This window comes from Patiria miniata, unplaced genomic scaffold, assembly GCF_015706575.1.
Source record: "Patiria miniata isolate m_02_andy unplaced genomic scaffold, ASM1570657v1 HiC_scaffold_29, whole genome shotgun sequence".
Lineage (NCBI taxonomy): Eukaryota > Metazoa > Echinodermata > Asteroidea > Valvatida > Asterinidae > Patiria > Patiria miniata.
In genome coordinates, this window is record NW_024037068.1 from 6,652,807 (window position 1) to 6,672,191 (window position 19,385).

Consider the following 19,385-nt stretch of genomic DNA (forward strand, 5'->3'; position numbering starts at 1 on the left):
ATCGATTACTGGTCTGCGGTATGCGATTCGTAGGTCTGCCTAAAATTGACTGGCCTTTGTCCAGGGGTGCTAAATGTTCTTGAATATGTACATGCCATTGTTGGATAAATCAAAAGCCTTTGACTCCCAAAATGGGGGGATTGTGTTGGCTCTGTAATTAACAGAGCCACAGGTCTATGCAGTAGAACACCTCTCTGAGGAACAACCAAGGAATTAATCCATATTAATATTTTTTTCTACACTGGATCCACATTGAACTGTAGGCTATATGAGCAAGGATATTACTCATTATTCATTCTTGCATTGAGACACACTCTGTGTAATATAAGGCTCTACCTTAAAGATATAGTCCATCATTTGTAATTTGTGCATTTTGTTCGTTTGAAGCAACAAAAGTGTTCAAAATCTAATGAAGGATACTGAACAACTAACCTGATGAAGTTTCAGCTCAGCTTCAGCTGTATATTCCGAGAAAAACAGCATTCTAGGATCTCAATTTCAAATCAAAAGTTGCTGAATCATGTTTTGAATTGTTTTGAATTGCAGCTATACACGATGTTGCGCACTGATCCGACAAATTATAGCAACCGCGCGCGTGTGCTTCGCCGAATAACAAAACAAACTACTAATTTAAATTTCCTAGGGTGCGTCTTAAGACGCACCGTTGGAAAGGCCTTTCGTTGATTACTCTAAAATGACAGCTTACCAGAAAGAATAATTTCACAGTGAGTTTAGTCCACTTACCATCTTTCAACCAAGTATGTTTTTCAACAATAATTACGCCAGTTACTTTTCGGATGGCGGCAAATGATGGACTATAGCTTTAAGGAACCCACTCGAGTGGCTACATACAGCTTGTGAGTGCAGCATCTCTTTCAACCAAACTATGCAAAGTGGAAATGACTAAATATAACCGGTAAAGTGGTGTTCCTAGTTTCTTACAGTGGGGTTCTACTGCATGTGTGACCCTTCTATCCTTCACAGCCTAAGCCATGCTGAAGACCCTGACCGAGTGGTAGTTGGCCATGACCATCATGCCCTTGTTGTTGAAGCCGATGCCCTGGGGCATGTATTGCTTGTCGGAGACGCACTTGATGTGCTTGCCCCGGTTGGTGAAGTGGTGGATCTGGCCGGTGTTGATGTAGCCAAGGTAGCCCGACACGTAGATCTCGTCGCTGGCGTGGTCCACGGCCACACCAGCAGGCTTCATCTTCTCGCCGTCGAAGGTGGTGTCGATGGCAAAGGCCTCGTTGCCCTTGACGCCGAAGGGGTCCACGGCTATCACACGGCCTTCGTCAGCATTGGTGATCAGAACCAGGTTCTTGTTGGTGACGGCGATAAACTCGGGCTTGATGCTGATCTGGACCAGTCGCTCCACCTTGCCATCGTTGGGGCTGTGGATGCTGACAACCTGACGGGTGAAGTCACCTGGAGAAAGTACGGGGAAGCAAAACAAAGAGTTGGATGATGGATTTTATCTCAATAGATTTGAGCAAGCCTATTCACATCGGCTCTACTGTCACAGAGAATTGTTTTAATTCCATCTAACTAAGCCAATTGATTCCATACTCATTTAGAGTTCAAATCATTCATAATGAACAAAGAAAGCCTATGTGAATACTGTCGGGTAGAAGGGGGGAATTGGGTCTTCCACAGTGTCTGTCCCGACAGTATACGGCTTATGATGGAAGTAAGCCAGATGATCTACCTTTGTGGTGTTAGTGAGAATCATGTTGGTTCAGACCAAAACACTGGACAAAGACTTCGGATACACTCTGTCATATTGACGGCCAGATTAAATATGGGAATCCCCATGCGACAAGGAAGCCTATAGTTAATTGCCTTTGCCAGAAGGAGCAGGGGTTTACTCTGACATACAATAACTGCAACTATATAACGACTTGTCAGGTAAAGGAGACTTTTAATGTGCAAAAGGCAAATCCCAAGTTGAGTAGATAAACAACTGAACAGAGACAGACTAAAAAGAGACAGAGTGAACAGACCGCGACTCGAGAAGACGCAATCATCATTACTGGCGCTCAAGTAAAATTGCTGATGTGAGTGACATCGATTTTTCAGGTGCATTGTCAAAGTCAAATCCCATCACTGTAGATACCTGAACCACACATATTTTGGCCCAGTTGAAGTTAGAGTTTCATCATTTTGCCACAAAGCCAGGTCCTATCCAGTCTGTTGGAGTTCGCTCTCAGATGGCGTCAACTTTTTTTGCTGATAAATTTCTGTTTAACATCAGGAATATAATGTTGATATCATTTGTGGGCACCCCTACATGTGGAAGCCTAGCTGGACCTAGACAGTGGTGTATCCAGCGGGGGGTGGGGGGGGGGGGAGATAGCTTGCTAAAAAGTTTGATACTACTTGACTTAGACCTGCTGGCTCCCATGCATTAATTCTTGGAGAATGGAATATATTTTCCTAATTAAATGGACTAAAAACAAAGAGCTATGATACATGTATTGAGCCAATATATCAATTCAATGTCTCCAGCGGGTGCACTGGCCATCAAGTTTTTCCGCTACTGCTCACTTACCAATGTAGATCCTGTCTTCCTTGTCAATGGCCACACAGCGTGGATCCACCACAACTCCTGTGTCAGTAGGAGCCACGGGGAACTGCAAGACCTGCTTGCGGTCAGCATTGTACACGGTGCCGAAGCCAGAACGGTCGATAACCACCAGGCGGTTCTTGGAGTCCGAAGCGACATTGCGTGCTAGAATGAGAGATTGGGAATGTCAACTGATCACGTACAGTAAAAGTTTTGCAGAAGGGTAAATATGCTGGTTTTCACATCATCCCCGCTGAACAAGGCAGCATTCCGAAACTAGGATCCAATGACAAAATACAGGAGCATGTAGTTGGCAAGCTAACAAACTTTCACCATCCCTTCTATGTTAAATATGAACATATTAAACTGGAAAAATTCCAATAATTTCATTTTCTAAATTGTGATACTTGTGATTTGACTCGACCACAACTTGGATATCCTTTCAGGTCCTGGACAGTGGTGATTTTGGAGGATTCAGGAAGGTTCCTTGCAACTGTTGATGCATTTAAATGCCATTAAGATAGAGCTTTAAAGACCCCAGAGACACTCACCACTGGAGGCCGGGATGCTGATTTTGGGCTTTCCCTCTGCTGAGAAGACGGCCACACGGTTGTTGTTACGATCAGCCACGGCAATATCCCCGTTCGGGCAGGCGGCGATGCCACGGGCCCACTTGAACTCCCCTTCCCCGGTGCCCTCCTTGCCAAACTGCATGTGCAGGTCCCACTCGCCCTTCTTGACCACCTGACCCAGGGTGACCTGGTCGGTGGCCTCTTTTGCCATGCCGGTGAACTTCAGGAAGGACAGCTTCTGGTGCACCTGTTAAGTTTCCAAAATGTGAGTTGAACCGTTAGTCCCTGTACCACTCAAAACTTCCCCCAAACTGCCCTCCCTGAAGCACCCAAAATCCAGAGTTTATTGTAACAAATCACTGAATTTTGTGACTCGAGTTGAGTCATATTGGGTCAAAAATTCAAGTTGAGTCGAGTCACAGTGTGTGGTCGAGTCGAGTCAAATTTATACTCCAGTCAATTGTAAGGTCACTGATATTTGAACACCATCTAATAAATTAAGGAATGGAAGAAGGAACACAAGGCACCAGTTTATTATGAAGATCCAAAGACTTAAAATGCTGCGTGGTACCCAATGGACAGCTTCTGTCGGACATTTCTTCCAAAGATCTACTAACAGCTAGTTCACAAGAAGTGAAACTTCGGTTTCCTGTCTGGTTTGCCTTCGGGGCTGGAATAATTTATACCTGACAACTTCAAAACCAAATTGCAACATACGAAACTGCTCCTTTATAGAAACATATCTAATTATTTTTGAATGCAGGACATAAATTTCAAGTGTGCGCCACATTATAAAACAACGAGGTGGGAATCCATGATGCTGTGTATATTTGTAGGTGATAAGCGGCCACAACTTGATGGTAACACAAAGTACACAAACATGAATAACTTTTTACCTTAAGTCACTGCAAATATATTTCGCACGTACAGTTTTGGGACTCGAGGGTTATTAGCCTTCTACTCAAGTCGAGTCGAGTCTTCTGATGAGGGACTCGAGTCAAGTCGAGTGCTTGCAGTGACTCAAATCGAGTCGAGGTCCGTTGGGACTCAAGTCGAGTCACCAAAAGTTGTGACTCGAGTCGAGTCATTACAACTCTGCCCAAATCACCTCAGCACTTAATGGCTCTTTATGGATTCGTCAGGGGATAAATACAATGCAATACAATGTTGCACAGCTCCTAATGTGTTCACCCTAACATTCATGACATTGCCAGATGCAACAGACTGCAACAGGTGTAAAAAAAGTCTTTCGGACCTTATTGCATTGAGCCATTAACACTGATGCATCAACTGCGAATTCTGAGACAATGGGAGCTGGTCCAATTAATCAATGATTTGAAACTGATTTTGAAGGTGTGGACGAAACAGGAACACTTTCACCCCTTTATACATGTAGGGGTAGGGATGGAGGTCATTTGCTGAGATGTTGCAACGGCAGCTCTTACGAAAAAAAGTTGAAAAGGATCTTTATTGGATCCTTACAGGATCCTACCAGGGGCGTCAATCGCTTCTCAAATGTGCGTGTGGGGGGGGGGTCATACCTTGATCAGAACTAATGCGAGTGCAAAGTGCGAAGCCCTAATGGCGGGGGCTTCAGGGCCCGCTTACTAAAATTGATTCTAGACACTCTCTGTGGTGTGATCTGAGGCAATTTCTGAGGATTTTGTAGGATTTTTCTGATAGAATTCCTGAAAGACTTCTTGTACATGGGGTAGGTGGGCCCTAAGGTTACATGTACCTGAGGAGGTGACTTCTCGGTCAAATTCTGCAGGTCCCTCTCCACCGTGGGGTGCAGGGAGAGGAAGTCCGGGTCAGTGGCCGTCTCAATGGCGTTGCGGGCAACCTCCAGGGAGTGACGGGCTTTGCCGATGAAGCTGGACACGTGCTGCTCGCTCTGCTGCATGGTCTGGGCCCGCTGCTTCTCAATGTGGTCAATCTCATCCAGCAGCATCTGCAGGGAGGCAAGGCATGAGACCGTTGCTCTTTCATAGGATTGCCAGAATTTTAGACGTTTTACTATTTAAACCCTAGGCATAAGTGGTTCATAAGAGTTAACTGCCAGGAGGGTAACATTGGACTGGAATCAATAATGACTAACGACTCTCTTTTTTTGAAGACCAGAATTTTATACCCAAGGTTCCTTTTCTGCATTAATACGATCTCATTTTAATACCTTTTCCTTTCGTTTCAGCTCAGAAATCTTGGAAGCCACCAACTCCTGGACACTCTTCCTTGCATCGCCGGCGTTGATCTTCAGATCATTCTTCACAGTGTTCAAGGACTTCTGAACCTGTTGGAATTCTGCTACCACCTACAAATCAGCAAGTAAATAATTCATTCAGATTAAAAAGAATCAATTCCATCTCTTCAATATTTGTTATATTAGATTTTGCTTTCAACAACTTACATATAATGGTACATTCACAGTTCACACTAGAGCTGTCCGTTTCTTACTAATTTAGTGCGGTATTCGATTATTCGAACTGTTTTTAACCAAATATTTGATATATTCAAACCAGATTGATAGTCAAGTTAACATTTGCCAGCTGCCTCTGCATGCCACACCTGCACGTCAAATTTTGCACGCAAAACGTGCAATCGATGTTATGGGCCACAGGAGTGTTTCGTAGTAAGTTTTCAACCTTCTAAAAGCATGGGAACAATGACCCAATGTAGACAATGTCATAAAAATGTTGCATCTGACAATAAAATGCAGCAACTGTACAGTTACAATAACATCACAGTCATGTGTGTGTACAACTGTACATGCGTAATTTTTATCTTTGACTGTTCGAACATGTTGAACCAGCCATATGAACATTCGGTTGATCAAATATTTGAGTATTTCGTATATATTTTCGGGACAGCCCTACATGTAGTTCACTGCACACAGTGCAATGTGCTCTCCAATAGCTTGCGAGAAAAAGTCTTGAGACTGCTTGATCAAAACTCACACCATGTACATAGGAGTCCTACATAACATGTAAGGACCCAGCCTGTACTAGGAAGAATATATCATTACGAAATAGCAAGATATACATGAATTACAAAAACCCTGCATACAATCACATCATTGTCAAAATCAACAAGTCACTACATCTGTTTAGCATGTTTGATCCTCCAACATCCACCACTTGTTGCAGAAAACAATTACAGCACACTCTATTTTAAGGTCTCCCGCAACCGCCCTGCCTATTGCTCACTGTTGCTGCCTGAAACCTCCCTGCCTATTGATCATCGAGCACACTACGGCTTAATTAATTCTTCAGTGAATAAACACAATTTTATGCAATGTAGGCTGGATAAAAATACAGTGACTGGCCTCTTGTCCACCTCTGCAAAATACTCATAAACCTGTGGATGGATTCTGAGAGATCTGGGCGCATTCAGGCCATATACATTGTATACGGTTCACACCTCTGAATTGTTTACTCACCTCCTCAGTCTTGGGCAAAAAGTCCCTCATGCTCTGCCTGCGTCGGTTAGCCGCCTCCCTGATGCTCACAGATTCGTGCTGGGGACGAGCGTGGCCCAAGAAGGCACACTCCAGGCAGATCAGCTCGCTGCAGGTCTCGCAGAAGCAGCGAATCTTCTCCCCGGGATGGCTGTCACACTCGGGGGCCTTCTTGCGGGCGGGGCTCTTCAGCTCAATCTTGCCCGTGCGTAGCTCATCCAGGGATGCGATGACGTGGTTCTTGATCATGGCGAAGCGCTTGTGGGCCTCTACGCAACCTTGGCAGAGGAAGTGGTCGCAATCCATGCAGCGGGCCACAGATTCCTTGTTCTCGTCGCAGCCGCCACACTCCAGCTTCTTCCCCTTGGCGCCCAGGAGCTGGTCATGGAGGACCATCTCCTCTACCACGCCGCTCAGATGGAAGTTGGACTTGAGTCCAGCAATGCCGCCGATGGGAAGCTCCGTCTCATCGCCGCAGACCGGGCAGGGGATGCGGGTGTTCTTGGGGTACTTCATGTTGCGGTACTTGAGCAGGCAGTCCTCGCAGAAGGTGTGGACGCAGTCCATGATCTTGGGCTTGAAGTAGAAGTTCTGGCACAGGCCGCATTTCAGCGACTCCTTGCTGATCTTGTTCAGCACGGTGCTGGCGGCGTTCTTGAACAAGGAAGTCATGTTGGCAGTAATGTCTTCCTCAGACTTTCACGACAATCTGTCAAGTCAGAAAAAAGTAATGGGCTTGTCACGTTTGAATGATTATTGCATGACAACAAAGCAAGCTCGAAAAGGTCTCGGAAGCTGCGGCCCAACTGTAGACCTGCTGTAGCCTATAAGTCATGTGTAAAGTCTGTTCTTGTATGCACAACCACTCATGTGGTTGTGACTGTCAATTGAAAAGGATTTCCATTATTTTGTTGAACGTCAGTTGGTGCATTGAGCGTTTTATAGCATATGTTTAGCACCCAATTTGTGTGCAGTACAGTGCTAGCCCAAATGTGAAATGAGTGACCTCGTGACCCAATTTTCCAGGACTGCAATAAATTGGTAGCTGGTCAGTAGTGGAGACATTTGTTACTAACCATGCTAACCAACGGAGAAACGTGATCATTTCTAGAGGCGGAGCTGCTTTCCGCAGCTAAAAATTGTGATTAAAACTCTAGAATTTCCTAAATTCGTGTACAATTTGACAGCAAAAATGTTTTATTACAATTTACAGGAATTCGCTCTTTTCACACTCTGCCATTGGGCATGCACAGCCTCGATCTGGCAACTTTACACAATAAAAATAGCCGGTTTAGTGATCTGAACCCCGACACGGGAATCACTAAACCTGCTATATTTAATGTATAAAGCTGCCAGATCGAGGCTCTGCATGCCCATGGCGGAAGTGTGAAAAGAGCGAATACCATAGAGGGATGAGCCAAATACATGTACAAATGGCTTGGGTAGAAAGAGGACAAATAGCGAAACCTCCCCATTTATAACTTTATAAAAAAAAATACTGGACTCAAGGTTTTAGTACAGAAAAGGCTCTTGTCCTTTTTTATGTGTAAAAGAAGTACATACATCAATGCACCATTCTACATGTGCAATTGCCACAATCAACATTACATCTTAAGTTGACACAAATGTATTTTTTTTATGTGTAACTCAGACTCTGGGGGGGGGGGGGGGCTGGCTGACAGTTCACCAGAAACTGTTTCTTGAATATACAAAGGTCTGAATTGGAACTCAAAATGCACAATGGTAATAACACACAACATAACAGACCACTCTAACAATGACTAAAGCAGTACATACATGTACATGTAGCACAACTACAAAAATGCTTTAGTAGTTTTTCATAAACGGCTTGGGCTGCTCCTAGTCCAAGGCACGTCACGTACACGTACATTGTACGTGACCCTCATGGAGTTGCCAAAATGTAACAAGAGGCTGCATTCATATCCTGCCTGTGTCATGCTCCTTTTGGGCAATTTGTGAAAAATGCTCTCCACAAGCTCCTCAACATATTCAAATATCTTCTGCCAACAAATTTCAATTTTTGAAAAAGACACGCACTTCTTTTTTCTATTTTGGACGGTTTCAACCAAAATGCGCTTTTATTTTGGTTCGATTTAATGCCCATCACTAAAAAGATATGTCTGACGTATGATCGGGCAGCAAATATTTTAACATTTGTAGAGTAATTATTCCATAACTAAATGTGGGTGGATTTTTGTTTTTGTTCAATGACTAATTCAAAAATGAATAATTTTTGTATTGCTAGAAAAAAACTTGGGATGAAACCCAAATGTAGTATGGAGAGAGTAACTCTAAACTGAACTCGAGGAAAGACACGAAACTTCAACACATGCCTCCACACTCCATAGAGTACCATAAATTAAACCTCAGACATATGATGTAAGGAGCTACTCCAGGAAACCACAGGTAAACAACAGGTGTTTATAACAGAGCAAGACGCAGGGGTCAAATACATGAAACTATAAATCACAATTATAATGCTTGTATGTCAGCAGCTCTTAAGGGATAGGAAAGGGCTCATATTCAATTTCCTTGTTAAGTTCGCAAAGTGCAGACTCGGCAAGAACTCAACACCTGCGTGCTCATGAATTTTTTTCATATGAATGCAGTTTGAAACATGATGTTTTATGCACTGGCAACACACTGGCGACAGATTTACATGCGAGTTAAAAGGAAGATAGGCCTATACATGTACAACATTTGCAAATATCAAAAAACAAAATGATCCAATTATGCCCGACTGGATTGTTAGGGAATGACAGTCTTAGGCATCCTGTAAAATAATGGCTACTGTTGCGCTGACATTTTCAAGAAAAATATCTTTTTTCTAACGCTGGTCGGCCGACCAGCTTTGGAGAAAAATGGCTTTAAAAAAATGCTCCTAATTTGTCACATTTAGTTATTCCGCATTTTCTTTGCAATTGATTACACACCTGTGAAGGGGTACAAGCCTGTTAGACCGATTCTCTGACCTTACAATTCCCCAAAGTCTATAAAACGCTCTGTTTCATCTTAAGTGGGGTCAGGGAACCAGACTACAAGAACATGTTTTTTGGGTTTTTTTTATTTTCCAGCATCTCCAAACCCGAAATGTGAAGCAAGTCATTTCAACAATATTTGCTATAACATACTAATCCTCCAAATCCATTTATTTCTGAAAACTGCAGCAAAAGCAAATGTTGTACATTAATTCCCTTAAGTCTTTTAAACTTTACTGGCAAATAAATGTCCGAGACATCACTTTTCATTTATAAGGGGGGGGGGGGGGCATTCAATACCCACCACCTTACACCATGGAAAGGATTGATGCAGGAAAATAAATTTATCAACAGGTACATGTACATGTATAGATACATGTTAAAAATTACATCCCCAAATCACAAGATTATTGTCAAATTTTAAAAAGCACATGCAGACATAAACGCTTTTAATGAACCTGCAATTCCATTAGACAGATCTACACGAGTGCTCTTGACAAGACATTGCATGATTAGTAACAAAATTATCCAGGCAAGATCAAGTACATCTTCATAAATAATGCAAAACCACTTTCAGATGATGATTTTATCATGGATGGACATACATGTATGATGTTGATCATGGGCGTTATTCACAAGTCAGCCATATTGAATTGAAAGTGAGGTGAAATTTAAACTTTGGCACTTGCGAAGAGAAATTAAACCAACTTAATTTCTAATAAATTCCAGTCTGCTTCAATGAATAATTTTAAAATTTCAAATTAAACATTCCTAATGTTTAAGCCAGATTAAAAAAGATGACAGTAAAATGAGGCTGCGTTGTGCCTGCATAAACAGTCTGGCACCATTCCATTCAACAGTTAACAATTAATGAAATACATTCAGGGAACTTGAAAAAAAAATGGCCAACTCGTGAACAAGGCCCATCATCTGTCATCTAGCTGTCTAGTCTGGCTAGTTTAGGCTAAGCAAGTGGGTAAGGAATTGTTACAGGGACAGGAAAAAAGGCACTGTACATTTACTTAGATTTGTTTAAGAATGGTTAGATTTTTACTTGTTGCTTTTAAACTAAATTAAAGAGTGCAACAAGCAGTTGAATGGGACAACTGAAAAACCTACATGTATTAATTAATAAAAAAGACAGGCATCGTATCATTATATGGTTCATCATCAAAAATTCAACATGGCATCCCCTAGGCCTTATACACTAAACTTGCATGTACAGGCAGGCCTACATTCTTTCTGATTTACTCATCATCTGGTTTACATTGGTGTGGTTACCACCCAAAAGGATGACTGATTTCTTTTGCTTAATTACAATAATGACAATTTACTAGTACAGATAGTATGAATCATCGGATCATCATGATCATCATCATCCACGTAAATGCAATTCTGGTTCAAGAAAAGAACAGCGCACTGTACATTTTCCTCTAAACACTTCCACTCAGCATGGCAGGGGCTACTAGTACCAGTACTGGTATTAAAACATACTACTCATTAACTATAGGAATTATTTTCCTCCACCATGTCCACGGTCTTGCCTTCGATCTCCACACACATGACATTTTTTTCTAGGCATGCTAGGGCTATCTTTTTGTCTTTGCTTGTTATGGGTTTATAATGTTGTAACGTAAGTGTATCTAGTCATGTGGAGAGAAATGAAATAATAATAATAACTGCATTTTATAGTCACGTCATGGAGTGTTTATTTTTTTTATAGTGCCTAATCATTCATACATGATGAACATGCCACTGATTGCCACAGCATAATCTGATTGTGATCTCCCGATTCTAAACTTAAAAATTACATACCACCAAATTCTTCAGCGTATTCCCTCTCGATGGTTAACAGTTAAACAATCTGCATAACAATTGCCTCAGAACAAGCTCAGAGAATGGTAATATCACCTGGGAGAAGAACGCTAAGCTTTCGTCTATTTTAACAAGATGTCGGCGGCACTGTGTGTGGTGCGCCGGTGTGCCACGATAATACACGTACACCTGTTCGTCTCTCTCCGATACCTCTCTTCTGATTGGCCAAGCGCTTAAGTGCCAAGCGCCCAAACAGTAAACGGCCGTCGGTTTTGGATAAAGCATTTTTTTGCGCTGAATGAATGGAATGTGCGGAATGCACGCGCTAAAGTCTGTTCAATGAATGACCTTTGAACGCCCACCGACTTACTGAAATAATATTACTGACAATAGACAGACAGTTCATAAAATTACGGTTTTAAAATACAAATGTAGTATCAGATTTTTTTAATATATAAACAATACGCTGAGCTTTCTTCATTTTCATTCATGATTTTATCTGCAGTACAGGCGAGGACTCAAGGGCTTAACGTGCTCACTCGACAAAGTGTAAAATGGTCTGTGGTGCGTTTATTAAAAGAGCAAACTATTGCTTCAGTTATTTGGGCAAAACGTAAAATCATCGGTCCACGGTACGACAGCACAAGCCAACTCCTCGGACCATGCGAAAAAAGCAAATCCAACTCCAACAATTTATAAAGATCTAAAATGAAGATTTCATCAGGCAAATGTGACTTTTTTTTTGGTCAGCTGACGGCACAAAAGTTTACCGTTTTTGTGGAACAAAAGTACACAACTTTCAAAGATTGTGTATTTTTATAGGGCCTATAATTTCCGTAGACGGATAGGCTCAAAAAAAAGCGACCAAATACATGACGAATTTCGAGCTTAATTCCCTCTAGCTCTGCTGGCCTTGGACAAGTTTCAGTATGCGCGACTGAGGGGACGTCCCCCTCCTTCTCCCTCTTTTGTTCCCGGACTTTTGAGATGTCTTTAGGGACATCGATCGATCGTGCACGGGTGGGAGACAGATCTGGCCCATTCCCGTCAACGGACGATGACAAGTGACCCAAAAGCCCGCCAAATCATCCTATATAGTCATCGGAAGTGACCCTGGGATGTACCCGCCCGTCCCAGGTACCGTCGTCTATTCCCTTTTGTCAAATGTATTGACTTTAGTCCTATACAATTGTTTATTCTACAAGAAGCATTGCCGACTTCTATTCAACCTTTGAACGAATGTATCAGAGTACATGAACATTATACGATTTGAGGCTTTGCATGGTGGGGTATCGGTATCGTTTCGGTTTGCGGTAACACCATGTGGTAATAACTACTGCTTAGAAGATATTAGTTCCGAGAAGAACTTGTCCTGCTTATTATCAACTTTGCTAAGTATTTTTTGTTCTGTTTAGAACAGTCCTGCTGTAAGTTCTAAAAGAACTTGTCTTTGGTCTCAACGTTTCGACTAGCCTGCTCTAGTCATCGTCAGGAGACTAGCCTGCTCTAGTCAGGAGACTAGCCTGCTCTCTCTCTCGTCAGGAGACTAGCCTGCTCTAGTCATCGTCAGTCTCCTGACGATGACTAGAGCAGGCTAGTCGAAACGTTGAGACCAAAGACAAGTTCGTTTAGAACTTACAGCAGGACTGTTCTAAACAGAACAAAAACTACTTAGCAAAGTTGATAATAAGCAGGACAAATTCTTCTCAGAACTAATATCTTCTAAGCAGTAGTTATTACCACATGGTGTTACCGCAAACCGAAACGATACGTGTACATTCATTTCACACGATCGATTTGTTCATGCTTGTGTAATTACAATGCATAGCAGAGATCGGCTGGTTTTGTGTACGATCTACTTCGTAAATCGTATTCCATTTCATGGCAACTACGCGTGTGCGAAACAATTGTTTGCGATGATCAAAACATTCTATAAAGGAATTATTCTTAGTATTGTGCAGAGTTTCGGGTAGGTTCATGAAAGTTGAATTCCAACCAGCTACGGTACAATTTTTTCCTATCATCACAATTTACACAATATTGTGAGAAAAGTCAAGTTACATGCAAGTCGTAATCAACAGTAAAGGCATTGATGATGAGACTGAGTTGGCAACAGTCAAACCGCGTTTAATACAAGTCTGCCAATTAATTCTCCTGTTAGCACGAACGGCTTTTTATTTCTGTACCGTGGTACGTTCCGACTTCCTAAAATTCGGGGGAAAAATCTAGACAAAAGAGTGAAACTAGGGACTCCATAATTCCAAACAAATGTATGTCTTCACTTTTAAGTATGCCTAGTAGTTTCTCTTTGAAAAAAATATATCAGCCGAATAAAAAAATAATATATCGATCTGAAACCGCGATGGGATGGGCCTTGAATAGGAAATCACGAACAACTTCCTGAACAGTTCAAAGGAAGTAATACAGTGTGCTGGAATGGCATGCACGGTTATCAATCATTGTTTCAAGTTGCTATTCGAGTTTCCCCAGGGAAAAAAATATTTCGTTTTTCATTTTTTTTTTTTTAAGATTGTACACTTTTTTTAAACGCATTGGGTAGACATGACATAGGCATCTCACAAAAAGCCTCCCACGATTAGTTATGGGATAATTAGTTTACAAATTAATTACCAATTAGGCTTCCTTTTTGGAGGCCGCCTGGATTTTTTTTATTATTTTTTTTTTTGAAAAATGCAGTAAAAAAACACCGAACAAGTCCACAAATTCATGGAAAAAAATTGTAGACCAATACAAGTCTAAATATGTTCAGTTCTCTTGTCCAACTTGTCTTTCATTTTAAAAGCGTTTTTGAACAGTGGAAACACCAACAATTGCAGGAAATTTTTAAATGGCAGCCATCTTGAAACAAATAAAAAAATAAAAAATAAAAAGCCCCGCTTCCTCCTTTTTTTTTTCGAAAACCCGGACGAGAAACATGTGTTTTTTTTATTCGGCCTAATAATGCGGCCTGACAACAAATCCAGAGATATCTCTGAATACATGTAAACCTGGTTTGGGGGGGGGGGGTTATTCATTGGTATACATGTACATGTATACAGATTTACGGTAGCACTGCCGTCCATGGGACAAATATCTTTTATGGGTATGTGAGTGTGAGGTTCTAAAAAGAACCCGGGCTCTTATCTTTTCGGACAGTATGCTCTGCCCGTCGTCATGAGACTGAAGGGATTCCAACGGTGAAGGGGTGAGTGTTATGTATAGTGAGACTGGAAGCAATGAAGCCAGTTTTTTCCCCGGTTCTTTTCAGAACCTCATAAACTTATACAATTAAAAGAGATTTATCACATCATCTTAGTGCTACTTTCACCATGCTAACCTTTAAAGGGAAGATACAACATTTGCAAACATCAAAAAACGAAATGATCAAATTATCACGAAATATCTTATTGGATTGTTAGGGAATGACAGTCTAAAAGCATCCTGTAAAGTTGTGGCTCCTGGTGTGCTGACGTTTTCAAGAAAAACTGTATTTTTCCAACGCTGGTCGGCCGACCAGCGTTGGAGAAAACTGGCCTTTTTCAAAAAGTGCTCCTACTTTTTTATATTTAGTTCGTCTGCATTTTCTTTGCAATTGAAAATACACACATGTGAAGACTAAAACCCTGCTAGACTGATTCTCTGATCTTACAATTCCCCAAAGTCTATAAATTTGTCCGTTTTATCGTAAGTGGGCTCAGGGAACCAGACTACAATAATATGATTGGTTTTCCCAGCATCTACGAACCGAAAACGTGAAACAAGTCAGTGTAACAATATTTTCTATAACATACTAATCCTCCAAATCCATGTATTTCTGAAAATTGCAGCAAAAGCAAATGTTGTACATTTTTTTAATCTTATCTTCATAAAGTATCATCAGTATTGAGTCGATGAGTCCTAGTATGATGAAACTTATGCTCGCACTATATTTTCACGCAATATAATATAACTGCGATTGTAGTGTTCACATCAGATCAACTTTACTATATAAATCCGATTCTTTATATTGCCTTTAATAGCTGCAAAGTAATTGAAGAGAAATACGCAAGCTCATAGTACATGGACTTTGATCGAAGCACAGTAGGGCCTATACATGCGAAAAACATGTACTGCTGCATATCATTTTGGAAGTAGCATTTGCAAGATTGTCATTAGCAAATCACGGTTGACACCTTTTTTCAGAGATACAAACTTTACAAAGTGGAGTTTAGACCTACCCATTGTTTCCTTTTGTTTTATAATATGGTATAACCATAGAGTGACTTTCAGCAAAAATCCACTACATGAACAAGTCAGAAATACGCTTTTAGACGAAACATTGGCTGGAAACCCGTTTCTAGCCACTTGTACATGTAGCACTCAGCGCTAGGTTATTGGCCCCCTGGCCCCTCGATGTTATTCGCGGGAAAAGTTGTTATTGCTTGTTCACTGGACAAAAACACGGCTGTTCGTGCACGTAGGTCGTCCCGTACGATTGAATTGAAACCTGGGGGAGCTCTCAGTCATTGTCGCTGCATGATATCCCATTCAAAGATACAGGACAAAGCACAATGCGCAAACCAAAGGATTAAAAGTTCAGATGTTACCGATTGCATGCCGTGAGTAGGCCTACCATTTGCTATCATAGTGTGCTTCACGACAACAGGTCTTTGTACAATATCAGTCTCATGTTAAAAGTCAGTAAAGGCTGCCAATATGGTTTATCAGGCCGGTGTTTATCCCCAGTTTCAGCAGCATGAAACGACTGGTTTTTTTTTTGTATTCTCCCTGGACAGGATGCTATCCATCGCAGGTTACTTCCCAGCTAATGCCGGTACCGTACTCCTGGGTGGAAAGGCAGCAGGCTTGCCTAAGGACACAACCGATCAAGTCGACTCTCGTCGGACTGCAACAAATCATTCCAGTCTCCCATGGCTGTCCTGATCTCGGCTGAGGAGGCTAGCCCAGTATCACGACGCAGCTGGTCCACGTAGGTTAGCGTCTGCCCACCTTGAGAGGCTACTCCATGAGTGGTTCCCACAAGATGAGTTGGCTTGCAGCTATCTCTGGATGCCGAACGCAGTGACCAGCCAATCGCAGACGCCTAGTTCTGATAGTTGTAAGACTAAGAGATTCTTGGCAGGTTGCCATAGAGCACCTCATTCCCGACTTTGTCTCTCCAACTCGGTCTATAGAGCCATCCTCAGCATGCGAGTATAGCAGCCATCGAGTCGAGCATCTTGCTTTGTGTTCTATGGCCAGCAGCGAATCCAAACCCCTGACCCTCTGATCACGAGTCACAAACCTTAACCACTAGGCGCAGGCCACACTCCCCACACACTTTAAAACCCTCCACTTAGTCGTGAAGATACTAAATGAACGTACAGTGGGACTTTTTTCCTGGTTACAACGGGACCTCAAACATTATGTGTGTAATGTAAACAAACAATAGGAAGTTATTAAAGACCAGATGAAAGATTTCGAAAGAAAAAAAACATACTGAAGGATCTGAGAGAAAAAAAATACTGCCGATTTTTTTAAAACCATTTCCTTGTCAAGGCATTGTGCGGCGCTGACCCAATAGCAGTCACAGAACTACTTTCGTTGTCTTCGTATCACCATCAACAGCGCAAATTTATTGAGGTCAAGTCCACAGAAGCACAGGTCACACCATCCATTGAAGTGTGTTTATTTTATTTTTTCTGGCTATATCCCCAAAGTGGTTTTGGAGGGGGAAACTATGCCGCGAACGTGCGACAGTACAGTGCAACCTGCAAGCAAAGTCAAGGCCACGTACGCATGGTATGCGAAGCCTCTACATGGGTAGCCCTATTTGACGAGAAACACAACTCTGTATTAAGTGACGAGTGACAGGTTGTAGGCCTATATTACTATTGTATTTGTCATGGTATATTATTACCAAGTACTGGTTATTGTGTTGTTTCTTCACGGCTGAGATAGAGTACAGTATTTGAATGACTAAACCTATGATTTAATAACTCGTCATTTTGACAGGTCATGGGAATGGAATGCGAGGCTCATTGTGTTTTGTCAAATTTGTGGACAAGCTCTGAAGACTCCGTGGTTTGTGCAGTAAAATGCTTCAGGCTAAGTTCAGCTAAGTGGGCGGGACTTCAAATTTAATATATAGGCCTATGTTGTGTTAATAATGATATACTTCAAGTGTTATTTTTGCACAATAATTTAATGTAATGATCTGAATTGGATGTGCCTGTCTCACTGGGTTTTTTTTCTTTACTGCACAGTTTTCTGTTGCAGTGACATTTAATGCTTTCACGATATGGAAAGAGGTCTTTTTGTATTGTCAAGGTTTCCTTTACGGCCGGGGTGGTATAAAAAAGGTCTAATTTTGTCATGAACATAATCGATTTCTTCAATTGACTGCACTTTTAAGCAAAAAATATTCAGACGTGAAATAGTTTGATTTCCAGCAATCAATATCAAACAAATAAAACTTACGTGATTTAAAATGTTTTATCGATATTTGTTTCAAAATAATATACAATGTACTAAACAATAATGGAAAATAATCCGTCGAATATCTTAATGGATTTAAGCATCATTTTGCTCAGAACATTTTTGGCCAACGGTAATGCCCCTATATCTTATAAAACTCATAATACATGTATATAATTATTACATGTCTGTTATTTACATTAAATACAGATCCCAGTATGATCCGTGGCCGTTTTTCATTACCGTTCTCTAAAATATGTATAAAGTGGAAGGCCTATGATCACCGTGAGACACGAGTTCGGAAACTGGGAATCGACCCCAGCTTTTTCAAAGAATTGATCAAAATAGTTATTTGCATAAAAGTAATACAATTATTGATTTAAACTCTATGATCATGCCGACTTAACAAGACAAGATAATGTAACATTTCTGTATTGAAAGAAACTTCAATTTACTTTGATTCGCCGACTAAAGAAGATTGTAAAGAAATGCACCACCGTCTTCAGAACATTTATTCAGATAGGCGAAATTGCGTAAAACAATTGACAAAATTTGGATGGAATTTATAAACAAATACGTGATAGAACAAATTGAAGCACGGTTTTGTGAATAGGAATGTCAAATGACAGAATCATTCACAAAAACATATCTGCTTTATGGAGACGATAGAAGTGCATATTATTTAGGGGTACGACCGAAACAAAAACATCCTACGTCGATCTTTATTTATGGCTCTTCGATCATAAACCAGTCTTCAAGTTGACCAAAGCTCAAACTGCAATTGCGGAGAGCGCAAGTTGTTCCACTGGCTGTGTACGCGCATGGAGGAATAAGTCCTCCACGGTACGGGTATGTACACATTTTGTACATGTACTGTACATGTACATTTGTGTACACTACCCTCACGACATGCATCCCGGGCCACAGATGGGTGCAGCACGGGCTGCATGAGCGTCCTAGCTTTCAGACCCTGACGACCGGAACCTACATGTACTTCTCTACCTCACTGCAAAATTACCCATCTTCCTAACATCCGCCCCCAATTTGACCGATACCCAAATACTCCAATCTGCAGTACTTACCCGGTAAAAGGTCCCACGGAAAGCTGATTTTGACTTCAAAGTAAGCAGAGCAATTCAGTATTTCCACCTACCCAGTACAATATCTGCAACGATAGCCCTCCCCTTGATGCACAAACGGACAAATATCTATACAAGAGTATAATCCCCTTTTCAAATGACGCGACCGGAATGAATGGGCGTTTTCAAAAGCTTTAACGGCAGTGTGGAGACTGGTTCCGCGACACGGGGTTTTCGTAATAAGATGCACAAACACCGAGGATGAGGCCTAGACCTTGAGTAGACGCGTGGTGCCTATCGGACCGTGGTCGATGTCCAAAGTACATGTACATGATTGTACATGATATGCAGGCTACACGCATACAGCGTTAGTAAATGCATTATTCATAAACCTTACTCTCAAATAAAATATGTTGTAAAAGAACTACTTTGTATAATGTTGTA

The 19,385-nt window shown here is 41.5% G+C and overlaps 1 protein-coding gene across 3 annotated transcripts; it reads right to left on the bottom strand.

Annotated features, from left to right (window-relative positions):
• Positions 1-727: 727 nt before the first annotated feature.
• Positions 728-19,129, bottom strand: LOC119735397 (E3 ubiquitin-protein ligase TRIM71-like). Of its 3 annotated transcripts, none has more exons than XM_038209096.1 (7): positions 18,945-19,129; positions 6,575-7,301; positions 5,312-5,449; positions 4,877-5,089; positions 3,118-3,385; positions 2,552-2,731; positions 728-1,428 (listed from the first exon to the last, which is right to left on the bottom strand). In XM_038209096.1, exons 2-7 carry the CDS (start codon positions 7,262-7,264, stop codon positions 986-988), a joined length of 1,932 nt encoding a protein of 643 aa, XP_038065024.1. In that variant the 5' UTR covers positions 7,265-7,301; positions 18,945-19,129; the 3' UTR covers positions 728-985. The 3 variants fall into 3 exon arrangements, with proteins under 3 accessions (XP_038065024.1, XP_038065023.1, XP_038065025.1); XM_038209095.1 differs by lacking the exon at positions 18,945-19,129 and adding an exon at positions 11,407-11,566; XM_038209097.1 differs by lacking the exon at positions 18,945-19,129 and adding an exon at positions 11,503-11,521.
• Between the last annotated feature and the right edge of the window lie 256 nt (positions 19,130-19,385).

Coding starts and splice junctions, on each gene's coding strand:
- LOC119735397 (XM_038209096.1), bottom strand. CDS start 7,264: ATGACTTCCTTGTTCAAGAACGCCGCCAGCACCGTGCTGAACAAGATC. Junction 5,090..5,311: donor AGCTGAAACGAAAGGAAAAG/GTATTAAAATGA, acceptor GCCTCCCTGCAG/ATGCTGCTGGATGAGATTGA. Junction 1,429..2,551: donor GGAAGACAGGATCTACATTG/GTAAGTGAGCAG, acceptor TACTTTCTCCAG/GTGACTTCACCCGTCAGGTT.